The sequence below is a fragment of the Ascidia mentula genome, chromosome 1, assembly GCF_947561715.1.
Source record: "Ascidia mentula chromosome 1, kaAscMent1.1, whole genome shotgun sequence".
Classification (NCBI taxonomy): domain Eukaryota; kingdom Metazoa; phylum Chordata; class Ascidiacea; order Phlebobranchia; family Ascidiidae; genus Ascidia; species Ascidia mentula.
In genome coordinates this window covers 24,937,361-24,957,749 of record NC_138566.1, presented here as the reverse complement: position 1 = coordinate 24,957,749, position 20,389 = coordinate 24,937,361, and the positions used below count along the sequence as shown (strand labels likewise).

The following is a 20,389-nucleotide window of genomic DNA, read 5'->3' as shown; positions in this document are numbered from 1 at the left end:
ACCCGGCCGTGCTGGCCAAAGCAAAACCCATCGAAACGCAAACGCCAACTCGGTTCTCAGAACGTTTCCTTTGATCCACATCGACAGACCTTAACGTCCCGAGGACAGTCCAAACGTGGTGGTTTTGGTTGGAGATGGTCGGGATCGTATGGAGGTTGCGCTTGTTGAATCATCGTAGGTCTTGCTGATGATGATGTTGGTGTGCAGCGCTCCTAGGTCTGAAACAACAACGGATCCTACGGCAGTAAATTGTTCATTTAGGCGTAGAGTGTACAGTGGAATATACATAAAAACACAAATAAAAACACCATAAAAAAAAGACAGAAGAAACGCAATAATCGACAGGAGGACTACAAGAAAAAAGGGAAAAACGGACTGCTAACAGGGTGGATGAAAAAGGAAGTTAATACTGAGATGTGAAATATTGGCGGATTTTTTTTTTAAATGATGGACGGGAGAGCGATCTAATGGAAGGGTTTATTTCCTCCCATATCTGTGGGCCCCTATGTTTTAGCATACGTAAGCCGAAGGTGGTGTTAACTCTTGGGTGAAATAAGTTCTTTTGCGATGCATTTCTTGTGAAATGATCGTGCACTGTGCCTACTAACGAAAATAAGGAGTTGTAGGGGGCCGGTAGATTGCCGGTATGGAAATCGTGCATTACTTTGGCCAGTTCGAGTTGGTAAATGTCTCTAATTTTTGTGAGATCTAATTTCTTGTATAATGGCGTGACATGGCTTTGAAAGGAACTAAAGGTTATGGAGCGGAGTATGTTATTATGAATGGTGTTGAGTTTTTTCAGTGAGAGTGCCGATCCTCCACCCCAAGCACCGATAGCGTACTGAATATGGGAATATACAAATGAATAGTAAACGTTTCTCAACGTTTTAACGTCAAGATAATTTCGCAACTGAAAAAAAGTGCCGCATGCTTGTGACAATTTCTTTTCTAAATAGTGAATGTGAGTTGTCCAGGTTAGTTTGTCATCAATGTATACACCGAGGTACTTAATATTATCTGATCGCAAAAGTTTTTCATGACCAATGGTGACGGTGAAATTGCCAGTGCTTGAGGTGGAAGGGGAAAACAATAGGAACTTTGTTTTCCGAATGTTGAGAGAAAGTCGATTGTGCCTTAACCAGTTGTCAACATTTGTGAGTTGTTCGTTAACACGGGGTCCATGTTGGCATGCTCAGAATTAGTGACATGTGCCTTAAAATGCTGCCACCCCTGTTGCTCTGATGCCACCGTAGTCCGTACATGTGACTTTGCATGTCGCTTGTTGGTTGTTATGCCAGAAATAAGTAATTTTAAGGATATCCTCAGCGTACGAGGAATATCCTTTCTCGTGCATGTCGCAAGTTTAAATACGGGTGTTGCAGCAACACTATTTGAGGTCTTATTGGCTGTTGTTAGATGTTCAACGGGTCTACACTATTTCGATTTATGCACAGAATGCAGTAAAACCCAATTCTTGTGACAATTTTTGTTCAGATACGAAATCAGATACAAAAACATAGGCAGTGATAAAATGGCTGCTGATACAGTGAAGTTGGTGAAACTGAACAGTGGCCATGTGTGCCCGATGATAGGATTGGGCACCTGGAAGGTATGTGATATTAATTTTGCAATTGCATAGAGCATATCTCTAACTTATAAATAAAAAACAATACCCTACTAATAAACATAGAATACTTTTTTGTATCCCTTCTTACTGAATGTCTGTCACTAAGGCACATTTGTCTGTTTGACCAAATGCAAATGGGGCCCCTTGTTATTTTTTGGGTGGGGAGCCACAGTTTATCAAAACGTCAAATTTACAAAAAAAAACGTTAAATTTATCAACTTTTGAATAGTTTTTTTTCGGTGAATCTTATGCCCATAATTTTTTCTAATCAGGCCCCGCCTTTTCTATGATTGGGCCGGATAAGTCAACAGAGGTGGCTAACTATTTGAGTTGATTCTGCAGCTTTACGAAACATTTCTCTATTTCACAGTGGATCTACGTTTTCACATGCTAGTGGTTGCTCTTAAAGTTGTTGTGAAACTTATCCAGTGTTGTACGTGTGTCTCATGCATACATTTGAATTCTTCATGTTTTCTACAGTCTCCCAAGGAACAAGTGCAGGCAGCTGTTGAATGTGCCATAGATGTTGGTTACCGTCACATCGACTGCGCTTACATCTACAGAAATGAAACTGAAGTCGGTGACGGCATTCAAGTGAAAATAAATCAGGGAAAAGTCAAAAGGAAGGATCTTTTTATTGTCAGCAAGGTGAAGTGATGCTACTTTATTAAAAACCCTGGTTCTACTGCCGGTTTAAATATGTCTATGAAAACCCTTGTCATGATAAACTGTTTACGACATAAAGCGGTTGTGGTTTGTTTTTATTATATATTTTTTATTATTACCAAACAAATCCCTTAAGACAGACTTGTGCCTTTGTGTGTGAATGTCACACTTTTTAGTGCATCGCAGAAAATTATAACTTAAATTAAATAACGATATGTCTCAAATGCATTTTTCTCTCTGGCTTTAGCTTTGGAATTCTCATCACCATCCAAAAGATGTCCTTCCAGCTTTGAAGGAAACTCTGTCCAACTTGAAACTGCAATACCTTGATTTGTACCTAATTCATTGGCCGTTTGGGGTAAGTTGCTCCATAACAAGATAGACTGACTAACCGAAGTTGCTTGAGAAAAGATCTCTTGCTTAATAACTAAATGTGGTAAAATGAGTCTGTGTTATTGTTTTAACATTAACATTTACCTGCATAATTCAAAATATCATGTTTAAAGTTTACTTTCCTGTGCAATATCAAATTTGAAGGTTACACCCCATACTGCAGTATGGTATAATGTCTTTCATGTATAATTATGCAGGACAGTCCAGAAGGAGAAGAGGATACTGATTATGTCAAAACTTGGAAGGTTTGACCTCAACAAAATTTTCCATATCAGATATTTAAAGTATTTTTTAGGCAATGGAAAAGCTGGTTGATGAGGGTTTGGTTAAAAGTATTGGTGTTTCAAACTTCAATCAATACCAACTTAAAAGGATTATAAATGAATGCAAAATTATACCTGCAAACAACCAGATTGAGTGTCACCCATATTTTGCTCAAGAAGAATTGTTGAAATTCTGCAAAGACAATGGAGTGTTTGTTACAGCATACAGCCCTCTTGGATCCGGAGACAATCCATTGTAAGGCTTCAAGTAAACAAGTTAATTCAAGTAAATTATATGGTATAATTTTATTTCATCAGTGCACCCAAAAGTAATCCTGTGCTTTTGAAAGAACCCATCATAGTGGAAATTGCAGAGGAATTAAAAAAAACTCCTGCTCAAATCGTTTTACGATTCCAAATTCAAAGGGGGGTTGTGGTTGTGCCAAAAAGTGTTACTCCATCAAGAATTGCCAGTAACTTCCAGGTATATACGTTTATTGTTCACGAAAAATGCACAACCGTCGACAATAACAAAGCTAAAACAGTGAACTAAACTAGCGTTTTAGATAGGAGTGTGTCAAACTGAATCGTAATATTATAAGAAGGGCCGTATTTCAATACTTGACCGAACCTGTATATTGCAAGCGAATCCAACATTCAATATGGTTTCATTCAAATTTAACAACGTTAGCCGTTAGGATTTATCTACGCGGAAGTGCTTTATGCTGTGGCATGACAAAGCAGAATCGCCCTTTGGCGAAAAGCCCTTACTTGGCAAACCACAGCTATCGTATTAAGTCACAAGGTTCACTGGCATCGCAGCCCAGTCAAAACGCTGAATCACAGCCTTTTTTCCCTACTATTCGAATCGTAAAATCAAGCTCTTGGTGAGGTTTTGCAGTCACGTTTGAGCTCTTGCTAAATTAAATATGCACGAATTAAACACGAGCAAATTAATCGCACATATACGCCACTGTAAGCGTGCAAGTATTTCGCTGCAGTGAAATTACAAACTATTCTTTTACGAGCAATGGAACAAATTATGACGGCAATGAAAATTCGGATTCGGTCATATATTTATCGATGTTATCAAATCTTTTCTTTGTTGCCACATTTTGGTTAAGATCCGCTTGACCTTGAACGAACAGGAAACTGGTTGAATGTCAGGCGAAACTTCGGTGAATAAAAGTGTTAATTTCGTCACTCCGCTCACTGGGTATGTTGTTTAGTATTCAATGTATAAACGGTAAATGTGCAATCAACAGATTTTTGATTTCGAGCTGTCCAAAGAACAAATGAGGCTTATAGGAGAAATAACGACTCATCTTCGAATCTGCACCTTCACTTCGTGAGTAACTGTTGCGCAATATCAATATATTTTGTATGTTTTACGTTCATATGTAAATATGTTTTGCTTGCAGGGCGAAACACAAAAAGTACTATGCGTTCAGAGAGGGGTACCAGGAGTGAAATATTCGTCTACTGACTCCTTTCTTCGGAAAAAAATCGCTTGTGTATATATGTAGCACTTACGCTTGTAATTTTACTGTTTTTTTTTAATTGTTTTATTCACAACCATGCCCAATGACGTACAGGACCTGTGCGGACCTCGAAGCCCACAGTTGCCCCCTCTGCCCTGTGATATAACCTTACACAAAATGCTGCGTCATGTTTCAAATAAGACATTTTACACATCCTAATGAAGGTTGCTGCCCAGCAACCGAAACGTTGACACACAACTATTTGCTTGTACGATTCCTAACAATGACCCGCCGTACAAAGTTATGAAAGAACGTATCTGACGCTCCTCAACGGCCACAAGGCATGTGACTGCAGTCCGTGATGTAAGTGAATACGTCACTGCCTTACATGCAAGTAATTCCTCGATGATGCTTAAAGTACATGTTCGGCCAAAGTGATACCAATTTAGTTTTAAAAGCGGCTTACATTCACAACTTGGAAGCACGAAATAATGATTCAATTTCTGTTGTTGGTCGTTCTGCCTCACTGACTTCGCCTATACACAACATTTCAAAAATAATATCGTTGCAGAATGTATTGTGTTGAATGTTTGTCGTTTCATCCTAATGTTGTTTTGTCAACTTGGAAGTTCTTTTTGGTACTTGCGATGTTTTTTTTTTAACTCCGTTTATTGCACTTAAAATTCCAGCAAGCATAAAGAATACCACCATTTAGTTCGTCCGTTGGTTGTAAACCTCAAGTGTATTTATATTGGCAAACAAAGCCTTATTTACGTTGTCGATAACAGGTTGGAACATAAACCCACTGAGGCGTGACATATGTAAGGTACCCTGTAAAATAAGCTGGTGAAAAACTCTGCCTACAACTGTAGGTATACAATACGCATCATCGGAATGACAAACAGTTTAAATAGGTCACCCAAACCTCTGGTAAACAGCAACTTCCACAAGGAGTAAACATTTCGACCCACTTGATTTGTATTGATATCTCAGCGAAATATCACGAATAATTCATAGGCAACAATTACTTTTTACCAATTTACATTGTGACGTAACAACAGTATGCGAACAGACTATTGTTTATTCCTTGTAGTTCTCGTTGAAAGGGTGGTATTTATGAGTAACCCTGCAACAAAACAATTTTATTACTTTTAAGACATCAAAAGGGGTTTAATAACCGTCGCCTAGTTCACAAGTACTTTTGTAAACTAAATTTTCCATTTCGTTATGAATACTTCACGTATAAAAACCATGCGCATTAGTTTCAAAAGTAGGAATCGCATTGCATGTTTGAAGACCAAGGTGTATCATTCTATTTTCATGCACGACTTTTTACATTCCAAACGCACCAAAGTAACAGTTCATTAGCAAACGTACCATTCCAACCCGCAGCCACGGAAATTGTGATCGAAAGATTCAATAGTTTTCATGTCATCGGCCGACAATTTGAAGTCGAAGACCTTGGAAAAAGATTCGCTTTAGCATGTGGATGGCCAACACAAATGTAGGACGATGGAAAGAAATTCGAATTTTATAAAATTGCTAAGGGCGTCCAAGGTCAAATCAATACTGCACCATCATATATAGGGATATAATATAGATTAAGTATAAGTCTGTCGGATGTAACACAATACAATCAAGGTACTAACACAATTAAGCCTGCCAAATTACTATAAGCGTTCAGGGCCGCTTTGAATTCTGAAATTAACATGCACTTGCAAAATGTAAATTATTAACTGAATGCTTCTCATTACACACAAACAAATGTTTAGTTTTCGGCGGATGCTTCGTTTGCATGTAGTTTGGTACCCTATGGTTGACGGTGGCAGTGTAGACACCACATAGTGGAAGTCTTGCTTTGCTATTTAGCTGCAAAGATCGTTGTAAGTCACAACAAAGCTGCACCTACTAGGAAGTAACAATGGTCCTGTCTGTTGTTCACTATAAAAGCACAAATAAATGTTTATAATAATGGCGGATACCTCGAAGTTGCTCTTTATTCTGGACGGAGTGACGCTCTTTGGAATCACCACGACCCCTCTCTCAATCTGGTAGCGGATGAGGATTTGGGCAGGAGTTTTTTCCAGTCTTTTGGCGATGGCAAGAAGTTTTGGATCCTCTAGCAGAACAGGTTCTCCCTCCTTCGCCCTTGAAACACGAAATCAATTCATCAGCACAAGATATTGTTCACTTTTAACGGTTTGAGCATAAGAGCTTTTCCACTAAATTGATGATGGCCTGTTCACACAATTGTATCATCAACATACCAGGGTCTGTCGCCTGAACCCAATGGACTGTAAGCAGTAACAGAGACGCCGTTCTTTTGGCAGAATTGAACCAACTCTTTTTGTACAAGATACGGGTGAAGTTCGATCTGATTGTTGGCAGGTTTGATTTTACATTCTTTCATCAACTTTTCGAGTTGGTATTGGTTAAAGTTTGAAACTCCGATGCTTTTCACCAAACCTTGCTCGACCAACTGTTCCATGACCTAATATAAAGAGAGAGTAACTATGGTGCATTGTACTGATGATGACCACAGTATATAGTGTTTGAAGCATTTGCCTCGTCCATGCTTACTAGCAGATTTGTAGCATTAACTTTTATCTCTATAATTTTAAGCCTCTTTAGATGTATTTTGCACGTGGTAGAGTTACTATATTTGTCATGTCTCATCGGTAATAAACAATGGTGCTGTGTGCAGCTTTTTTACTATTGGCTCCAATACTTTTACATACGTTTTCGTATTAATTTCCACACTTTCACGTCTACGAACCTTGTATGTTTCAACGTAATGGGTGTCGCTCACAATGAACTTTCCGTTTTCGTCTTTTGGGAACAAACCGCGGTTGTTCTGGAAAAAGATACGTTATAAAACGAGAAATGCACAAACCTACAGATGTCATCAAGGTCCCCTTTGTTGGAAATAAAGAAGCCAGAAACGCAGTTGAAAGGTTACACGCACATGAGAAAACTATATAATAAAAGCATTCCTCATTTCCGTATACGACAACCCTTTATCCGCTGTGTATTTTGAGTTTCCAAACATTTGCGTATGGTCTGTGCCACTTCAGTTTTTGGGGCAATTACCGTAATTCAATGTAAATTTGTTTAGTTGTTTTTTTAAATGCGCTGAGTATATGTATTTCATTACAATGTTTGATAACAATGTAAAAAAGCGACTAAACTAAATTATACTATGAGGTATTAAAAAAAAATCGCAAGCACATAGTATGAACACTTGGTTCCAAATTATTCCTTTTAATTCTGACCAAGCATCTTTCTCTTAAATCAAATCTGGGAGCCCCTGTACTAGGTAACTAATGGCTACGTGGACGTGACTAAACATATTATTCTATACCCAATGCTACCACGTATATCGTACTACCAAAAATAGTGTCTTCGAAGCAATAGTTGCTACCGACACAGAGGCTTTACTGCATTAATCACAAACTTTAGTACATCGTGTTGAACTCACAATATATGCCATCGGCCAATGCATAAGGTACATGTCGAGGTAATCAAGTTTTAGGTTGGATAGAGATTGCTTGCAAGTTGCAACGACATCTTCAGGTTCGTGATGCACGTTCCAAAGCTAAATATTAACAGACAGCCATTACAACCAAACTCATTAAATAACAGAATAGGAGAAATACAACAAGCACAACAAAAATTGCTACGTCAGCAAATTGTACCAAATCACCTAAAAAAGGTCAAATTAAAACAACTGAATACTTGCTTGAATTTTAGGGATTGGTGGTGATGGTTTAATCGTGTCCTATATCAGTTATTAACTTTTGCTTAGGTCTACAGTGAGACTTATTTGTTCTCGTCCCTGCAATGCTAACACCAACTCACTTTGCTGACAATGAAAAGGTCTTCGCGTTTCACTTTTCCTTCCTTAAGTTTGTTCTGAATTGCGGCCCCGACTTCGTTTTCATTCCCGTACACGAGTGCGCAGTCAATGTGCCGGTATCCAATGTCGATCGCACGTTCAACGGCCGCTTCCACTTGTCCGGGTTTCGACTAAATATACAAATACCATAGTTTTAAGGAGGTATACAAGAAACACAATTTAATTCTTTAAAGTTTGTGATCCCCTTATCGCAAAAAATATGTCAAAGCAAAAACTTTAATTTGCTATTGTACCTAAACTTTATACGTAAAAAGTAATGTTACTTAAAATAATATTTTTCACCATGGTGTAGAGAAGCAAAATTCGACGCTAACATAACTTGTGAATGCTTTTACTTTGTGACTAACCTTCCACGTCCCAAGTCCAATGATTGGCATCAGTGTGCCACAATTTAATTTTAGAGAATGGACAGCCATTTTCAGCAATAAAACCTGCACCGACGCTGTATCCTATTCTGAAAAGAGCAAAAAAAAATGCACCAGACCAGTGAAAACTTTCTTGCAGGTAAACAGCTGGTGTCCCAACTTCGGTTGGTTCTGCAAATGTTAAGCACACACATATTAGCAAACAAATGACGGCGCCATGTTACGCAATTTAGGTTGCCAGTGACAGGTCGAAGAAACACTTACGCACTGAGGCGTAGCGGAAATAAGGTAACCTATAAAATAAGCTTTATCAAAAATAATAAATATGTTTGTTTGTTAAAATTCTGTCGAAAACTGTAGGTGGGCAGAAAAAATATTCTGGTATGAAATGATTGTAGATTGAACAATGAATAATTGTTATTAATATTGCGTGCTGGGCGTCTCACTAAGCATTACTTTATGACTTCCTTTGCTTACTTGTACCACTGCCTACCAGCAAGCATGTTGGTAAATCAACATAAACCATAAGCTTCGCGCACTATCAGTAAGGTTCTTCATAACATATTAGATTAAAGTAGCTTAAACATAGGTAATTGACATTTCATCGAGTTGTGTCTGCAAAAAGCAACGTCTAGTGCTGTTTTAAATTTCCTAATTTACTGATGCTTTTACTACAAATATGAATCAGCAATTATGTCAGAAAGTTTGCTTCTTTTTGCTGCTCATTGCAACGTGTCTTACGCAATTACATGTTGATCTAAAATTTGATAAAACATTATAGGCTGTTGTTCCTCGATTACAATTAAATTCATTGCCTTTCTGCTCTCGAACACGTGTTTAAACACAAGCGCTGCCTAAGACATATTTGTTGAGTATGTCGGTTTGCGCAAGCCTTATCGAATGCTGTTATCAGTCGCATTTCCCACAGCTTCCCACGGCGCAAATCGTATGAATATACCGTGTGTGGAAAAAACAACTGTTTAATTAATGATGGATGTTATTATTGCTTTTCAATGTTTACGAATTTAATAACTTTCAATGCAAAAAGTTATAATTTGCAAACAACGTGATGTACTTTGTTTGACCTTTACACTGCAAGCCGGGCAATACAAAACAAAATCTCAAATTTACAATAGCCGTTTACAGCTGCTGCACTTGCAACAATCTTTATAGTCATAAAAACCTATAGTTTTTCACGTTTTTTTTTGTATAGCAACCTATAGGGCTCGTAATAATATCGCCGTCGTTGGCATGACCATTTACACTAAATTATTTGACAAACATTTATTTTACTCTTCGTGTCTATTCTAGCCTACACAATAAACACCATTAACCGACAGGCAGTTAACATTTGATGGTCAACATTCATTGGTTATCTTAAATTTACATTTCAACGACGACTCATAGTGACAATTAAAATTGTGACGTAACAACAGTATGCGAACAGAGGATTGTTTATTCCGTGTAGTTCTGGTTGAAGGGGTGGTATTTGTGTGTGACCCTGCAACAACACATTGATGTTTTGTTGTGCTACCCATGTGATAAAATGAGTTTGAATTGTTTATGATAAAATGAGATAAACACACTATGGCCATGCAACTGCTTGGAGACCAACAGTGTTTGGTCATTGAGCTACATACATTTGTGAATCCTGTTTCGATCTATCATGTCTCATTGGTGCAGCTGTATGGGCCCTGGCTGTCTTGTCAGCTAACTAGAAACAAGACAAGTTAAGTTCTAATTAAAAATATTTGTGGCAAAGTATATTAATGACTTGTTATAGATAACTGAGAACACTCGTTTTCCCAGTCTTGATGCTCCGATGTGATCCACTATAACCACATAGCAACAGTAGAAGGAGAAACGGCCAAAGGTACAGAGAATAAATGTGAAAAACCAGCGCGTTATGGAAGTAGAAAGAACGTCGCGTGAGTTTGGGGGTCGTAACCAGCAATCATCAAACAAGATAACACAAATTAGTGACATTGTGACATCGGCCCACTGCGTACAACAATGGATCTAACTAAAAATTGACCGTTGTTTGAAATTAATCGGAAATGCTATCGTTCCTTTGCTGACGTAACGTATTGTTGGGTTGCCACAACAACTTTTCTTGTGATGCTTTTTTTAGGGTTGCACACTATGCGTAATTACCCTTGCAGTTACGCTGCTCGATCAACCGTGTGTGACTTAGTGATAACGGATTAAAGATCCTTTTCAACGCAGGATGAAATAAAGTCGACAATACGGACAAGGACGGAAAATGTCTGTTATTACGGCATTGACAAAGAATTTCCGTCAACGGGTCACTGGTTTTATGCGTAATATTGCGACTATGGCTCGATTCTTTGGTCGGGAGGTTTCAGATAGGTGAGGTTCCCGCAAGGAAAGGGTCTCGGGTCAATATAGAGTTTTGTGGCTTAATTTCCTTGCGATTTGAAAATATCTTGTACTTTGCACTGCACGCGAAGAAATGCGTGACCCATCATTGCCAGCAAAAAAAGAGTTTGGTCCATGCCAATACCGAGTTGGAGCGGACCAACAGTTGTTTACAATAAAGTGTCGACGTAAAAAGATTCTTATTTTTACGAACGTCTAATAGATTTTTCTTAAAAGGTTTTGGATCCAATTGGTACAACTTATAGGAATTAACAATGACTTTTTTAGCAAATTTTGTAATTTTTGCGACATTGTTGGCCCTGACTGTCGCAAGGGGTAAGAATGCTTGTTCATCATATCGACAAAAGTTAAACTTTCTCTTATTTTGCAGATTCCCCGTCACCAGCAGGTGGCGATGAAGGACCACACGCAATTCCGATTGCAGTGAATTACGATCAAAAACCGACCAGAGATGAATTGCAAGCTGTGATAAAGTATTTCGCAAACAACCCGGAACAAGTGAAAGAGGAAATTCAAAATGGTGAGAATATAGTTCTGCAATAAAGTTTAGCATGAAGTCAACGCACTAACTACGGTAGCCCACAGTCCAAGCCAACTATTTTAAACCGTCGGTGAATTACCTTTGTTGCTACCCTTTTTAGCAAGCAAAATAACGCAAAATAACGTAATTGTGATATCATAAATAGTATAGGAATTCAGTGGAATTTCATATTTTTGCCTTTTTGACAATATTTTCCACACGATTATTTAGCGTACGGCGATGGAAACTACCCAAAGCCCCCGAAAGAATATGTTGAGTATCTCTACAACTTTGCAACAACCTACAAGGATGAAATAAAGCACTATCCCAAACCTGGTAAGTCGTATAGCTATTTATTTTTCATTCTGTCCGCATAAAAATGAAAGTAATTTGTTAGACAAGAAATCTCTATTTTGCGACTTATTTTTATGTTTATAAATCTTTGGGCTAATTTTATCACTTTAGTTGATTCTAAATACACCCCCAAAAAACTAAAAATATTCAATGAAAATAAGATGATAAACTTAAGTTCTGCGATATAGGCTACGATATGCGGTTCGATATATCCTAGTTCGCCAAATCGACGCGCCGGCCCTAGCGATACGTCAAGTCGAAACGCATATCGTAGTTTCTACAATTATACCTAAACATACACCACAATATCATTGTACTTATTGTTCTGTGTAAACAAACTTCTAAAATGTTTCAGAATAAAGTCAGTTCATTTATTGCAAGCAACAGAAAAATCTTACATGGGCTTTTAACTTTTTACAGCTACCAGCAGTTGCAGTGCAGAATACCTGAAGTTGGCCAAACAATGGCAAGAGGCCTGGAAGGAATACAACACGGTCTTTAAACAGTGGAAAAGCGAAAACTTGCCCAGGCCAGTTGATCCCAATGATGGAGATGACGGATCCGGTTCTGGATCCGGGTACGGTTACGGCCCTGGTTACGGATTCGGAGAATTTGTTTGGAAAGATAAAAGCGACGGAGAAAGAAAGCCTTAGGTTCATATCTCCTGCTATGGGTTATAACATGTAACGATCCCCCTGTTGCACTTTAGTGTAGAGGTTTTGCTTTAATTTAACTTGAAAAACAGCTATGATTAACAGTAGCGAACTAAAACTACCAACATTTTATTGTTGTTTTTGAACACGTACCAATCTACCGATGATAAAGCATCTAATAAAAGAATCAAACTAATTTCAATGCTTGAATCGTTTGGTTAGCTAGTGGGTTACGTGGGTGTTGAGTTCTGTAACTGAGTTTGTTCGTGGCATATGGCAATAAAGACACAATACTTTCGCACATGCGCACGTTATACTTTTATAAGTTGAGTAAAAGAGTATTTTTCGTATTGTTACATTATGCTAGATGTGTCGCATTACCTCGCTAAACTTATTGCATAGTATGACAATGTTACCTTACTCGTTGATGCAAGTTGGTTCGTGGTAACGGTTAGTATATTTTGAGAACAGAAAGAAAAACAAAATCTAGTACTCGATTTGTTGCAAGAGAAAGACGCAAGTGAATATCACGAAATCATAGAAAGTTATTAAATTGAAATTGTTATTAGAGCGTGCAAAAGCTCATCACAACATCGTGGGTTATTACCTGCTTTCAAATTAAACTTCAAAACGGTTGCATGCCCTTTTGCCAATCTTTTGTATCGCGCTGATTTTTCAGTTTAATGCCGACAACGGGCACGAATAAGCAAAATATGTAATCGATGAAAACGAAGACCTTGTTATTCTGAGAAACGAATAAAGGTTAACAAAGCTGTTTATAGCAGCTCGGTTTACGATTACTATTCATAACGCGCAATCAAAATTTTGTCATCATTTACTTTGCCAAACTTAAAGATCCGCTGTAAATTAATCCAAATACTTAAGATAGACCGGGATTTATCGGTTTCAAGACACAAGAAGTAGGTTTGATTCTCGCCTCGCGACCCTGAAGCCGCCAATACCACCGGTCGTAAGGCGCATGAAGTGACGCAGTTTGTATGAAGGAATGTGGTTGCTCCCCGCGAAACGATAAAAAGGATGTTTGTGCACGATGTGCAACCACTGTGGACACTGAACAAAATAATTGACAAGCCGCGAGCCAGGATTTGGTGATCCCATGACGCTTGCTCGAGGACCGGGTCCGCTTTAGAAGGTTCGATGATATGAATGCTAAGATGATAATGGCCTGTTTTTCTGCTAAATTCTAAAATTCCGGCTTTATTTTACTTGGGTTAAAGTAGGCTATAACAAGTTTAAACTAACATAAATTGCGGATCGCATATCGATGGCCATGAATTCAGATTGACTTTAGATTTGACAACGCAAAATTTACACCATCATATAAGCAAAGAAAAATACATTGTGATGTCAATTGTGGACAATTGTTATCGTAACTTTCCTTTGAACTCGATTTTAAACATTGGAGAGCTCATTGTTTTCGACCTCGCAAAGTGCCGTTCACTTTCGTTAAATAAACACAGACGAAAATCTGCAAATGCTGAGAGCATTACAGCGTCTGAGCGATGATAATATGTTGCCCTTTCAACCGGATGTTACAACTGAATATGAGGTTTAGTGCTAATAAAGTGTCGTTTTTCAGCGTTGAGAGCAGGGTGTTTTTGCGACTACCAGCCAGGCGTGTGACCCTGGGAGCAGCAGGGTGAATAAATTACGCGGTAAACACGGTGCAGTTTCGTTTCCACGGGATGCGCCTTATATCTTCGAAAAGCGCAAAACCTGGTTTAGTTTAACTTCGTATGCGTTAGAACTAACATATAAGAATAAATTATAATATTTGCCTTGATCGACGTGGCCGAGTTATAAACTGCCGAAGACAAAGTTTCAACATTTTTGTTTTTATGAAAAAACGCGCTTTGTCTGCAAGAATGCATTTAGGAATTTCTGTTCTGTAAGCTGCATACAAATGTGAACCCTGTTTCGACCTATAGGTCTCATCGGTGCAGCTGGTTCGCTGACGGCGGTGAGCTTGTCAGCTAACTACAAACAAGATAGGTTAAAGTGTTGAAGCTAGCACAGTGCCACTTTAACAGCTGCACTGATGAGACCTTATACAGGTCGAAACAGTGCGTGTACACACCCTGTCTGCAGCTTTGCCATAATATGACTTTTTTTGCACAAGATAGGTAAAGTTCTGTAATAAAAATTGTTTATGGTATATTGATGATTTGTTATAGTATATTTAATTGGAAATGCTATCGTTCCTTTGCTGACGTAATGATATTGTTGGGTTGCCACAACAACTTTTCTTTTGATGCTTTTTTTAGAGTTGCACACTATGCGTAATTAGTCTTGCAGTTACGCTGCTCGATCAACCGTGTGTGACTTAAGTGGTTACGGATTAAAGATCCTTTTGAAATGTAGTCGACGATAAAGACAAAAAAAGAAGAATTTCCGTCAACGGATCACTGGTTCTATGCGGTAAAAATTGCGGCTATGGCTCGATTCTGTGGTCGGAAGGTTTCAGATATGTCAGGTAACCGCAAAGAAAGGGCCTCGGTCAACATAGAGTTTTGTGGCTTAATTTCCTTGCGATTTGAAAATATCTCGTACTTTGCACTGCACGCGAAGAAATGCGTGTCCCATCATTGCCAGAAAATATTGAAGAGTTTGGTCCATGCCAATGCCAAGTTCAAGCGGACCAACAGTTGTTTACAATAAAGTATCGACGTAAAAAGATTCCTATTTTTACGAACCTCTAATAGATTTTTCTTAAAAGGTTTTGGATCCAATTGGTACAACTTGTAGGAATTAACAATGACTTTTTTAGCAAATTTTGCAACTTTTGCAACTTTTGCGACACTGTTGGCCCTGACTGTCGCAAGGGGTAGGAATTCTTGTTGATCATTTCTGCAAAAGTTAAACTTTCTCTTATTTTGCAGATTACCCGTCACCAGCAGATGGCGAAAAGGATGCACTAAAGTTTGACACAGCCGGTGCACTAAATCGCCGCTCTCCGGACAGTGGCCCACATTCCAACCCAGCAAACATTTTAAACCGTCAGTGAAATACTTGTAGCTACCTTTTCTAGCAAACAGAATAACGCACTTTTGATTGCGATGTCGTAAATAGTAGAAATTCTGTGAAATTTCACATTATAACAATATTTTCCATACGATTATTTCGGCCTACGGCTTTTTTTGCAGATGTCCCTTCACCAGCAGGTGGCGATGAAGGACCACACGCTATTCCAATTCCAGTGAATTACAATAAAAAACCGACCAGAGATGAATTGCAAGCTGTGATAAAATATTTCGCAAACAACCCGGAACAAGTGAAAGAGGAAATTCAAAATGGTGAGGATATAGTTCTGCAATAAAGTTTAGCATGAAGTCAATGCACTAACTAGCCGCATTCTGAACGGTAGCCTACAGTCCAAGCCAACTATTTTAAACCGTCGGTGAATTATCTTTGTTGCTACCCTTTTTAGCAAGCATAGTAACGCACTTATACTTGTGATATCATAAATAGTATAGGAATTCAGTGGAATTTCATATTTTCGCCGTTTTGACAATATTTTCCACATGATTATTCAGCGTACGGCGATGGAAACTACCCAAAGCCCCCGAAAGAATATGTTGAGTATCTCTACAACTTTGCAACAACCTACAAGGATGAAATAAAGCACTATCCCAAGCCTGGTAAGGCGTATAGCTATTTTTTTATTCATTCGGCCCGCAAAAAATGAAAGTGAAGTAACTAATTTGTTAGACAAGATATCTCTATTTTGCGACTGATTTTTATGTTAATGGTTTTCCAAGGCCGACGCAATGCTATTTTTCACCCTTCAATCGTTTCTATGACGTAACAAAGCTATCATTTACAAAGAGAAAATTCAAATTCGTTTTAATTTTATCACTTTAGTTAATTCTAAAGACCCTCAAAAAACTAAAAATATTCATTGAAAATATGATGATAAACTTAAGTTCTGCGATATAGGCTACGATATGCGGTTCGATATATCATAGTTCGCCAAATCGACACGCCGGCCCTAGCGATACGTCAAGTCGAAACGCATATCGTAGTTTCTACAATTATACCTAAACATACACCAGAATATCATTGTACTTATGTGTTGTGTGTAAACAAACTTCTAAAATGTTTCAGAATAAGAATAAAGTCAGTTGATTTATTGCAAGCAACATAAAATTCTTATACATTGGTTTTTAACTTTTTACAGCTACCAGCAGTTGCAGTGCAGAATACCTGAAGTTGGCCAGACAATGGCAAGAGGCCTGGAAGGAATACAACACGGTCTTTGAACAGTGGAAAAGCGAAAACTTGCCCAGGCGAGTTGATCCCAATGATGGAGATGGCGGATCCGGTTATGGATCCGGGTACGGTTACGGCCCTGGTTACGGATTCGGAGAATTTGTTTGGGAAGATAAAAGGGACGGAGAAATGAAGCCTTAGGTTCATATCTCCTGCTATGGGTTATAACATGTAACGATCCCCCATATAACGAACCGATGCACTTTAGTGTAGAAATTTTGCTTTAATTTAATTTGAAAGACAGCTATGATTAACAGTAGCGAACTAAAACTACCAACATTTTATTGTTGTTTTTGAACACGTACCAATCTACGGATGATAAAGCATCTAATAAAAGAATCAAACTAATTTCAATGCTTGAATCGTTTGGTTAGCCAGTGGGTTATGCGGGTGTTGAGTTCTGTAACTGAGTTTGTTCGTGGCATATGGCAATGAAGGACATGATACTTTAGCACATGCGCACTTTATACTTTCATAAGTTGGGTAAAAAACTTTTTTTTTTGTATTATTACATCATGCTAGATGTGTCGCAAAAGTTCGCTAAACTTGCTAAAGTAGTATGACAATGTTACCTTACTCGTTGATGCAAGTTGGTTCGTGGTAAGGGTCAGCATATTAAAAGAAAAAGAATTAAAACCAAGTATCTTGGGATTGTTGGTAGAGAAAGGCGCAATGCAACTAATAACCAGAAACCAGCAAATTGAAATTGTTATTAGAGCGTTCAAAAGCTCATCACAACATCGTGGGTTATTGCCTGCTTTCAAATTAAACTTCAAAACGGTTACATGCCCTTTTGCCAATTTTTGTATCGCGCTGATTTCTCAGTTTAATGCCGACAAGGGGCACGAATAAGCAAAATATGTAATCGGTGAAAACGAAGACTTTGTTAGTCTGAGAAACGAATAAAGGTTAACAAAGCTGTTTGTAGCAGTTCGGTTTACGATTACTATTCATAAGGCGCATTCAAAATTTTGTCATCATCTACTTCGCCAAACTTAAAGATCCGCTGTAAATTAATCCAAATACTTTAAATACACCGAAATTTATCTATTTTATGGCACAAGAAGTAGGTTTAATTCTCGCCTCGTGACCGTGAACCCGCCAATATCACCTGTCGTAAAGCGCATGAAGTGACTCAGTTGGAATGTGGCGGTATATGGAGCAGATTGCTCCCCGCGAAACGAAAAAAAGGTGTCTGTACACAAAGTGCAACCACCGTGGACACTGAACTGAACGCTTTTTATTGGAGGCGAAGTTGAGGTTTAGCGGGAACCGTGCAGTTCTACAAGGGTGGGCTGAGCTCCAATTCGTGACGAGTATCTTTTTTATATTGCAAGGTGACATACGAATTTGTTTTTCAGCCCAACTTCGCCAAAGTCGAGAAACATTTTCTCCATAGTAGTCAACAAAGCCTACTGTGACGTAAAAATCGTCGTCATAGGATCATCCGTCGCGGTCGATTTGTGATAAAGTCAGGACTATTAACACGTTCCAGGCCTGCAGAGTTCATTTTGTCAGACTATCCTGATAGCTTTATAGTCAATAAAGACATAGTAGCAGATTTTTAACAAATCTTGTATTAAATCAGTCGTTTGAAACCAATTGTTTCACAGGGTTTTGTAATTGGGCTATACTTGTGGGCATCGTCAGTATCGCTTATTGAAATAGAATCCAGGCCTTGTGTCAATGAGACCCAGCAGACGCTGTAGAATCTGTTTTTACTCACAACAATTTAATGGCTGTAGTTTAAACGTTGTTGATAACGTTACGTTACATTTATATGGTTTTAACTATATTTTATGTCTGAAAAGAAACCGTGAGTACAGGTTAGTTACCACCAAGTGCTAAATATGCATGTGGTAAACAATCGGACTGCGGGAGACAACGTTAAGGGTAGGAGATGCGTACTGGCAAATAGAGCGCAATCTATTCTTCCTGTTTTGCGCAGAATGACGTGGCAAATCTCCAGGTTTTGCTATTGTTTTTATCAATGCCTGTTTGTTACGCGGCGTGTATTGGAACACTGCATTGTTAATCGTTCGTTTATCGCCTAGTACAGTATATCAAAACATGGCGTGACCATGGAGTGGGGTTTAGTATGAAGTTAAATAGCGTTTAGTGCATATCATGTGTAGACTATAGACTAGATAGCAATGAAACTTCTGCGTGGTTGTTTAACAGAATGTTGTATTGCAGTATTGCGATAATGTCACTTCATGTTTGTAAATCAGCTTACCGACATTTCAAGGCAACGTTTATGTTTTAAATATGTCTCGGTTTTGAGTAAAATGCTAGAATAGCAATTGGCGTGCAGCAATACACTTGGTGAACGGGGTGGCAGAGTAGGAATATGCTTTTGATTTAATCCGATTAACAATCAACCAAAACAATGCAGTTTCAACCAAAGGCGGATCCATAAACTTTGGTGGCGGTTGCGATTCAAAACTTGTAATTGCGCATTGAATTGGACGCTAGACGCCCCATCCACTTGAAGACAGCGGTTTTCGTCTGTCGTTACATCGTGTTCTTCAGTGCTATGACATGCTCTAGTGATTGTGTCTCTTGGTTTTAACCGCAATTGCAAAAAGGCGAAGATACGTGTTTGCAAAACGACATTTCACGTGAGGGCGTGTAGCCGGTGTATTGTGTATTTCCCAGATCACCAGAGGACTGACAGGATTATCAAAATAATATATATATAAAGTGTTCCATTATCTTGTTTGTTCGTCAAGACTTTAGTCACGTGAAATGACTTTGCAAGGTTCCCCAGACAAAAGGTTTTGGAAACACGACATAAATAACTTTATGATAAAAGTTCAGGATTAGGAAGTTAAACGATCAACAATTAAACGTTAATTCCCTCACAAATGTACATGGATTAGTCGCTTTCTTCTTTAGTGTATTCCACTAACATTTGTGTAGTTTTTGGATACTTTTGTCACAAAACGCTACAACCTGCACCATCTTATAACTGCGACCCAACGGGAAGTTTCGGTGTTACGGCGTTGCAAAACTCAGTTTTTTGACAAGGACCGTGTCGGCTGTACAAAACGTATGGCCCTGAGGGTTCAATGTTACAGGATATTAATACTAAAGGATACAAGATGACAGTGACGTGATTTTTTGCTAAATTCTAGACTTTAATCAGCTTGTTTCGCGTGGGGGGAAGCAGCCTTTAACATTTTTGAGTTAGCATAAATTACGGCCGCATTTCGAGGGCCATGAATTCAGATTGACATTAGATTTGACATCGCAAAATTCACACCATCATATAAGTAAGGAAAAATACATTGTGACGTCAATTGTGGACAATTGTTATCGTAACTTTCTTTTAAACTCGATTTTGAACTTTGGAGAGCTCATTGTTCTCGACCTCGCAAAGTGTCGTTCACTTTTGTTAAATAAACACAGACGAAAATCTGCGAAGGCTAAGAGCATTACAGCGACTGAGCGATGATAAT

The 20,389-nt window shown here is 38.5% G+C and overlaps 3 protein-coding genes and 1 long non-coding RNA gene across 4 annotated transcripts; 3 read left to right on the top strand and 1 right to left on the bottom strand.

The window, feature by feature from the left end:
* The first annotated feature begins 1,498 nt into the window (after positions 1-1,498).
* On the top strand, positions 1,499-5,144 carry LOC145917740 (aldo-keto reductase family 1 member B1-like). The gene is made up of 8 exons (XM_083003013.1): positions 1,499-1,609; positions 2,108-2,275; positions 2,541-2,651; positions 2,884-2,931; positions 2,982-3,205; positions 3,268-3,433; positions 4,215-4,297; positions 4,371-5,144. The coding sequence occupies exons 1-8, from the start codon at positions 1,532-1,534 to the stop codon at positions 4,417-4,419; spliced, it is 927 nt and encodes a 308-aa protein (XP_082859139.1). The 5' UTR covers positions 1,499-1,531; the 3' UTR covers positions 4,420-5,144.
* A 256-nt stretch (positions 5,145-5,400) lies between these two features.
* Positions 5,401-8,832, bottom strand: LOC145917856 (aldo-keto reductase family 1 member B1-like). Its single transcript, XM_083003153.1, has 8 exons — positions 8,694-8,832; positions 8,289-8,456; positions 7,909-8,025; positions 7,207-7,284; positions 6,698-6,921; positions 6,413-6,578; positions 5,808-5,890; positions 5,401-5,556 (listed from the first exon to the last, which is right to left on the bottom strand). The coding sequence occupies exons 1-8, from the start codon at positions 8,760-8,762 to the stop codon at positions 5,511-5,513; spliced, it is 951 nt and encodes a 316-aa protein (XP_082859279.1). The 5' UTR covers positions 8,763-8,832; the 3' UTR covers positions 5,401-5,510.
* Positions 8,833-11,149: 2,317 nt separating this feature from the next.
* On the top strand, positions 11,150-12,836 carry LOC145911308 (uncharacterized). The gene is made up of 4 exons (XM_082998612.1): positions 11,150-11,426; positions 11,482-11,631; positions 11,863-11,967; positions 12,406-12,836. Exons 1-4 carry the CDS (start codon positions 11,366-11,368, stop codon positions 12,636-12,638), a joined length of 549 nt encoding a protein of 182 aa, XP_082854738.1. The 5' UTR covers positions 11,150-11,365; the 3' UTR covers positions 12,639-12,836.
* A 3,007-nt stretch (positions 12,837-15,843) lies between these two features.
* On the top strand, positions 15,844-16,941 carry LOC145914802 (uncharacterized). Its single transcript, XR_014403398.1, has 3 exons — positions 15,844-15,952; positions 16,193-16,297; positions 16,837-16,941. It is a non-coding gene; the product is annotated as an uncharacterized LOC145914802 (long non-coding RNA).
* Positions 16,942-20,389: the final 3,448 nt, after the last annotated feature.

Bases quoted from the DNA above. Each gene is read 5' to 3' on its own strand.
- LOC145917740 (XM_083003013.1), top strand. From the start codon at position 1,532: ATGGCTGCTGATACAGTGAAGTTGGTGAAACTGAACAGTGGCCATGTG. The intron at 1,610-2,107 runs GTATGTGATATT...TGTTTTCTACAG, and splicing joins TAGGATTGGGCACCTGGAAG to TCTCCCAAGGAACAAGTGCA. The intron at 4,298-4,370 runs GTGAGTAACTGT...TTTTGCTTGCAG, and splicing joins CGAATCTGCACCTTCACTTC to GGCGAAACACAAAAAGTACT.
- LOC145917856 (XM_083003153.1), bottom strand. From the start codon at position 8,762: ATGGCTGTCCATTCTCTAAAATTAAATTGTGGCACACTGATGCCAATC. The intron at 8,026-8,288 runs GTGAGTTGGTGT...GTTAATATTTAG, and splicing joins ACCTTTTCATTGTCAGCAAA to CTTTGGAACGTGCATCACGA. The intron at 5,557-5,807 runs GTACGTTTGCTA...GTTTTGTTGCAG, and splicing joins CGTGGCTGCGGGTTGGAATG to GGTTACTCATAAATACCACC.
- LOC145911308 (XM_082998612.1), top strand. From the start codon at position 11,366: ATGACTTTTTTAGCAAATTTTGTAATTTTTGCGACATTGTTGGCCCTG. The intron at 11,427-11,481 runs GTAAGAATGCTT...CTTATTTTGCAG, and splicing joins GGCCCTGACTGTCGCAAGGG to ATTCCCCGTCACCAGCAGGT. The intron at 11,968-12,405 runs GTAAGTCGTATA...AACTTTTTACAG, and splicing joins AAAGCACTATCCCAAACCTG to CTACCAGCAGTTGCAGTGCA.